Here is a 6,000-nt window from a genome sequence, read left to right on the forward strand (position 1 = left end):
AGTCTTACTGGATTTCTCCCACCTGTCCCCAGATCGATACTGGTCATGGCTTATTTTCTTTGGGTTCAGAAACATTGTGGGAGCTGGACCATTCAAGCAATGACTGAAATCTGTACAGGCATCAGGCAGTTAATTGTTTGTTTTGGGGATGCGGGCAATTTATTAACAGCAGATGATATTGAAGTTTTGGGGGCAAGGGTTGAAGTGATCAGATTCCTAGCCCTTAGAGTTTTTTTAATTCTCTTTCAATAGGATTCAAGTCCCAAGAAAGAGCAGAGACTCTCTACCCCAGCCAGTACTGTCCCGAAAGTGGTGCCAACGAGCAAAATTATGCCTGTCAGTATCTCAAGCTCCAGCTGTAATCCAAGCCGAGAGACTATTTACCTGGATGATTCTCTTGATGAAGATCTGTCCCTTAAGCCCCCTTCCCTGGAATCAGTCTCTGATGCATTGTCTGTCTTCAACAATTCAACCAAGATCAGCAGGACTGTAAACAATTCTGTCTCGCCTGCACCTCGACCTCAGCCTGTGGCGAAGGAAGATAAAAAGGTCATAGCCAAGGTCACACCACTAGTACTTTCCCCAAAAGCAGCCTCCTGTTCCCCAAGAGTAGCCACACCATCACCGAAAGTAGGCACGGCATCTCTGAAAGCAGGCACCCCATCTCCAAAAGCAGTCACTCAGTCTCCAAAAGCATCTGCCCTCTCTCCAAAGTCAGGCACGTCATCTCCAAAAGTATCCACACTTTCCCCTGTCCCTTTGACTTTCAGTCATTTATTTGGCCATAGCTCAGGCACCAAGAAATCCCAGGAAGGTTCTCGACCAGGAATGACCAGTTTGATCGCCGGCTACACCGCACCGTCGTCCCAAACACCCAAACCTCCTTCAGTGACTTCCACAGCCAAGCAGCACCAGCCAGGATTGCAGAGACTGAGCCAGTCACAGACCCAATCCACCAAACAATCCCAGTCCAGCATGCACCACAACAGCCTAATGTCACATCCCCAAGTTACCACTTGCAAAACGCTCCAAAATCCAGTAGTAAAGTTGAATGCATGTCCACAGCATCTGCTCGCAAGTCACGTGTCACAGTTGTCAGATACGTCAACTGCCTACCCAACGTCCTTTTCCCCGTCAGTAACTAGCAATGCCCAGGCGGTGTCTAGGACCAGCATCAGCCCGTCTACCTCTAGTGATTACACGCCTAAATCTGCAATGCCTTCAAGCACCTCAGCCCAAGGTTTTAAACCTCCCTTCTCCATGGCTAGCCCACCTAAACCCACAACCCCTTCAAACACCATGAACCAGAATGTGTCAATAGGGTCAAGCAATTTGACTGGGAGTCCAACAAGCCGGCAAAGCAGCAGCAAACACTCTGGCAGCCCGTCGAGCAGCAGACACTTGCCTTCCGGATCAATTGCTGGTCAGCAGCAATCAACATCCCTTGTTAAAAAAACCTCAGTGCCTCAGAAAATGGCCAGCCCGCCGGGTGCCGGGACTCTTGGCAGAAGCACCACGGGTGGAGCTGTCAGCCGTGGCAGCTTGAGTGTGAGCGGGGCACCCGTCAGGAGCAGCGGAAGCGCTGGTAGGAGCAGTGTTGCTGGGGCAGCAGGAATGAGCACCACAAACCGCAGCACCACAAGCGCCTCCGTCACTCGGTCTGGGGCTCTGAGCAGTGCAGCTGCTAACAGGAGCAGCCCAAGCGGAACTGTCAGTAGGACTAGTGTGAGTGGGGGACCCGGAAGTGGCCCTCAGGTTGCGATAAAAATGCTGCCCTCCCTACACCGACCCCCCTCTGGCTCAGGAACATCAACTGGTATCCAGGTAAACTACCTGCTGCATTTACTATTTTTACGGTTCTCGCCCTTTATTGGAATTTTGTCTGAGAAACTGGTTTATCTCAAGCTGGAATAGAAAATTGAGAAAATGATGCTTCACTTTTATTTTCTTGAGCCTTGGTTAGTCACCATCTGCATTGCTGTTAAGTAGACTGATTGTCTGAAATTTGTTTTGCTTTCAATATATTCCATTTGGTTTCAGACACCAAATCTCAGAATGATAACTTGATTTGATTTGTTTTGATTTATTGTAGTGACATGTACCTTAGTGTAGTGAAAAGCTTTGTTTTGTGAGCAGTACAGTTAAATCGTAGCAAACAGAGACATACATAATTTGGCTTTGGAAAGAGGTACAGTGCAAAAGGAGTAGAGAACCTGCTGTGTGTATTTTACCTCTGGAACTCCACATTCTGCCCCAAGCCCCGGTTTATTTTAACCTTACTGCGAATCTTCTTGCAAGGATGCCTACCTTGAAGAAGTTCTCCTCTCTCCACAAGAGTCTGAGAGTCTCTCTCTAACTGCAACCCCCAGGTCATCTCGTCTGCCCTGAAGATCTTCAACCATGTAGTGAAACAGATTTGACTCTTACCTTCTTTCCAACATCTCCCCCCCCCCCCCCCCCCCCGCGCCCCATTTATCTCTCCACCCTGGAAGCTCCCTGCTTCCATTCCTGATGAAGGGCTTTTGCCCGAAACATCGATTTTACTGCTCCTCAAATGCTGTTTTTCCAGCACCACTCCGATCTAAACTGTGGTTTCCAGCATCTGCGGTCCTCACTTTTGCCCAAGCCCCAAAGGCAAGATAGCCCTCTCAGATTCTAGTAGCCATAGCTGAACTTTCCCAAACAGCATTTAACTTGAGTCACTTATTTGTGACCAAGCAGTCTCCAGTGCATAACCCCAGTGAATATTGATACTTGACCCAACAGTCTGTATGCAGTTTATAAAACCCTGCTGGGCATTTCAGCCAGATATTTTATGTTGTCACTTGATGCATGTGCATACCACCTTTCCTACCAGATTCCTAGTTGTATATTCTCATTTTCTCTCTAGTGCTATGCCCAAAAACCTTGGTTTGAATTAACTAACTCCCTGGTTGTCTGCTGACTGTCAGGACTGGCTCTCTCCCGTTATGAGCAATTTAGTGTCACACTGCATTGTACATGGGTCCCCAGAACAACAAACAGAGCTAGACAGAATTTTGCTCAAGCCTGACATGTCCACCCTTTCCTCATAAGACAACTCACTCATTTTTAGGTATCATTTCTATTTTCCTGACAGTGACAGTAGAGTCCTTGAATGTTTTTAAGGTTGAGCTGTGCAGATTCTCAAAAAGCAAGGGAGTGAAATGTCGGGGAATGTTTTAGATTACTTACAGATTAGATTAGATTACTTACAGTGTGGAAACAGGCCCTTCGGCCCAACAAGTCCACACCGACCCGCCGAAGCGCAACCCACCCATTACCCTACATTTATCCCTTTTACCTAACACTACGGGCAATTTAGCATGGCCAATTCACCTGACCTGCACATTTTTTGGACTGTGGGAGGAAACCGGAGCACCCGGAGGAAACCCACGCAGACACGGGGAGAATGTGCAAACTCCACACAGTCAGTCGCCTAAGTCGGGAATTGAACCCGGGTCTCCGGCGCTGTGAGGCAGCAGTGCTAGCCACCGTGCCGCCCAATGTGGAGTAATCCAATCAGCCATGATCATATTAAATGACAGAGCAGGCTCAAGTGGGCTTGCTCCTACTTGTAATTCATGCAAATATAAAATTTTTGACGAATATTGAATTCCTCCTTACCAGGTAAGAGATTCATGGGCTGCTGTTAAGTAATGTATCAGGAGGTGCTTTTTCTATTAGAGTTGACCTCAGTAGTGAATGCCAGCAATCCACTGTACATTTACTTATTAATAATGAGGTGTTATTGCATGTGCTGGTTGTAGATTTTCCTGTTCATCAATCTTATAGACAAAAATAAAAATTTGTATCAATTGGTATCTTGCAACAACCTCAACACAGTCTGAAACATGTATAGTCAATGACATGTCGTCTTTTCACACTTCTGAACACAGCAGGCAGGTTGTGTGCAGTTAGATCCAAACTGTGTTTCTAACAGTATTAATTAATGGGTTCTGGATACACTAATGAAGCCAACATTTGCTCTCTATGCCACTTTGCTCTTGAGAAGGTGATGCTGAGCTGTCACTTTGAACCTTTGCGTTGTGTGTGCTGTAAATGCCCCCACAGTGCTGTTAGGAAAGGATTTTTAGGATTTTGACTCACCAACAATGAACATAGAAAATAGGAGCAGAAGGAGGCCATCTCATCCCTCAAGCCTGCTCCACTATTCTCTTCCACTTACCCTCCCACTCACCATAACCCTGAATTCCTTTACTGTGCAAAAATCAATCTATCTTTGCCTTAAAAACATTCAACAAGGTAGCCTCAACTGCTTCACTCGGCAGGGAATTCCACAGATTCACAACCTTTTGGGTGAAGAAATTCTTCAACTCTGTCCTAAATCCGCCCCCTTTTTTTAAAGCTATGCCCCCTAGTTTCATCTGCCAGTGGAAATGACCTCCCTGCTTCTATCTTATCTATTCCCTTCATAATTTTATAAATTTCTATAAGATCACCCCCCCCCCCATTCTTCTAAATTCCAATGAGTTTAGACCCAGTCTACTCCATCTTCCCTCATAAGCCAATCCTCTCAATTCTAGAGTCAACCTAGTCAACCTCCTCTGTACCCCCTTTAGTGCCAGTACATCCTTTGAAGAGTCAGAAGATCAAAATTGTACACAGTACTCCAGGTGTGACCTCACCAACACCGTAATCAGCTGCAGCATAACCTCCCTATTTTTAAACTCTCGCTGTCTCGTAATGAAGGACAATATTCCATTTGCCTTCTTAATTATCTGCTGCACCTGCAAACCAACATTATGTGATCCATGCACAAGGACACGCAGGTCCCTCTGTTAAATAATTGTCCATTTTGCTATTATTTCTACCAAAATGGAAGACCTCACATTTACCAATGTTGTACTCCATCTGCCAGACCCTGGCCCACTCACTTAACCTATCTATATCCTTCTGCAGAGTTTGTGTCCTCTGCACACTTTGCTCTACTACTCATCTTTGTATCATCTGCGAACTTTGCTCCCCAACTCTAATTCTTCGAGGTAAATTGTAAACAATTGCAGTCTCAACACTGATCCCTGAGGCACGCCACTAGCCCCTGATCATCAATCAGAAAAACACCCATGTACCCCCACTCTTTGCTTTCTGTTAGTTAACCAATCATTTATCCATGCTAATACATTACCGGTAACATTGTGCACCTTTATCTTAAGCAGCAGCCTTCTGTGCGGCACCTTGTCTAATGTCTTCTGGAAATCCAGGTATGCCACATCCGTTGGTTCCCTGTTGTCCACCACACGGGTAATATCCACAAAGAATTCCAGTAAATTAGTTAAACATAACCTTCTTTTCTTGAACACATGCTGTGTCTGCCCAGTGGGACAATTTCTGTTTCATTGTCTCGTTAGTTCTTTCTTGATGATAGATTCAAGCATAGGGTGCTGTGTGGTTAGCATTGCTGCCCACACAATGCTAACCCAGGTGGGACCTGGGTTTGATTCCATCTTTGGGTGACTATCAGTGTGGAGTTTGCACATTCTTTCCATGTCTTTGTGAATCATAGAATCCCTAAAGTGTGGAGGCAGGCCATTTGGCCCATCAAGTCCACACCAACCCTCTGAAGATCATCCCACCCAGACATACTCCATCCCCATAAAACCTCGTTTCTCATAACTTACACATCCCTGGACACAATGAGAAATAAGCATAGCCAAATCACTTCACCTGCACATCTTTGGACTGTGGGAAGAAACCCACACAGGCACAGAGAGAATGTGCAGACTCCACACAGATAGTCGCCTGAGGGTGGAATCGAACCCAGGTCCCTGGTGCTGTGAGGCAGCAATGTTAACCACTGAGTCACTGCGCCACCTCACGCCCTGCGTGTGGGTTTCCTCCCACAGTCCAAAGATGAGCAAGTTCGCTGGATTGGCCATGCTAAGTTGCCCATTGTGTCCAGGGTTATGCAGGCTAGCCATGGGAAATGCAGGGATAGGAGAAAGTGAGGTCTGCAGATGC

At 46.3% G+C, this 6,000-nt stretch overlaps 1 protein-coding gene across 6 annotated transcripts in view; it reads left to right on the forward strand.

The window, feature by feature from the left end:
- The window catches only part of LOC122542317 (ubinuclein-2-like), an 81,330-nt gene that overhangs the window by 54,393 nt on the left and 20,937 nt on the right, over positions 1 to 6,000 (forward strand). For all 6 annotated transcript variants that reach the window (XM_043679960.1, XM_043679958.1, XM_043679957.1 and 3 more), the window contains one exon: positions 253 to 1,824. In XM_043679960.1, coding sequence (XP_043535895.1) covers positions 253 to 1,824 — 1,572 coding nt within the window. The remainder of the gene's footprint in view (positions 1 to 252; positions 1,825 to 6,000) is intronic.

The sequence above is a fragment of the Chiloscyllium plagiosum genome, chromosome 39, assembly GCF_004010195.1.
Source record: "Chiloscyllium plagiosum isolate BGI_BamShark_2017 chromosome 39, ASM401019v2, whole genome shotgun sequence".
Lineage (NCBI taxonomy): Eukaryota > Metazoa > Chordata > Chondrichthyes > Orectolobiformes > Hemiscylliidae > Chiloscyllium > Chiloscyllium plagiosum.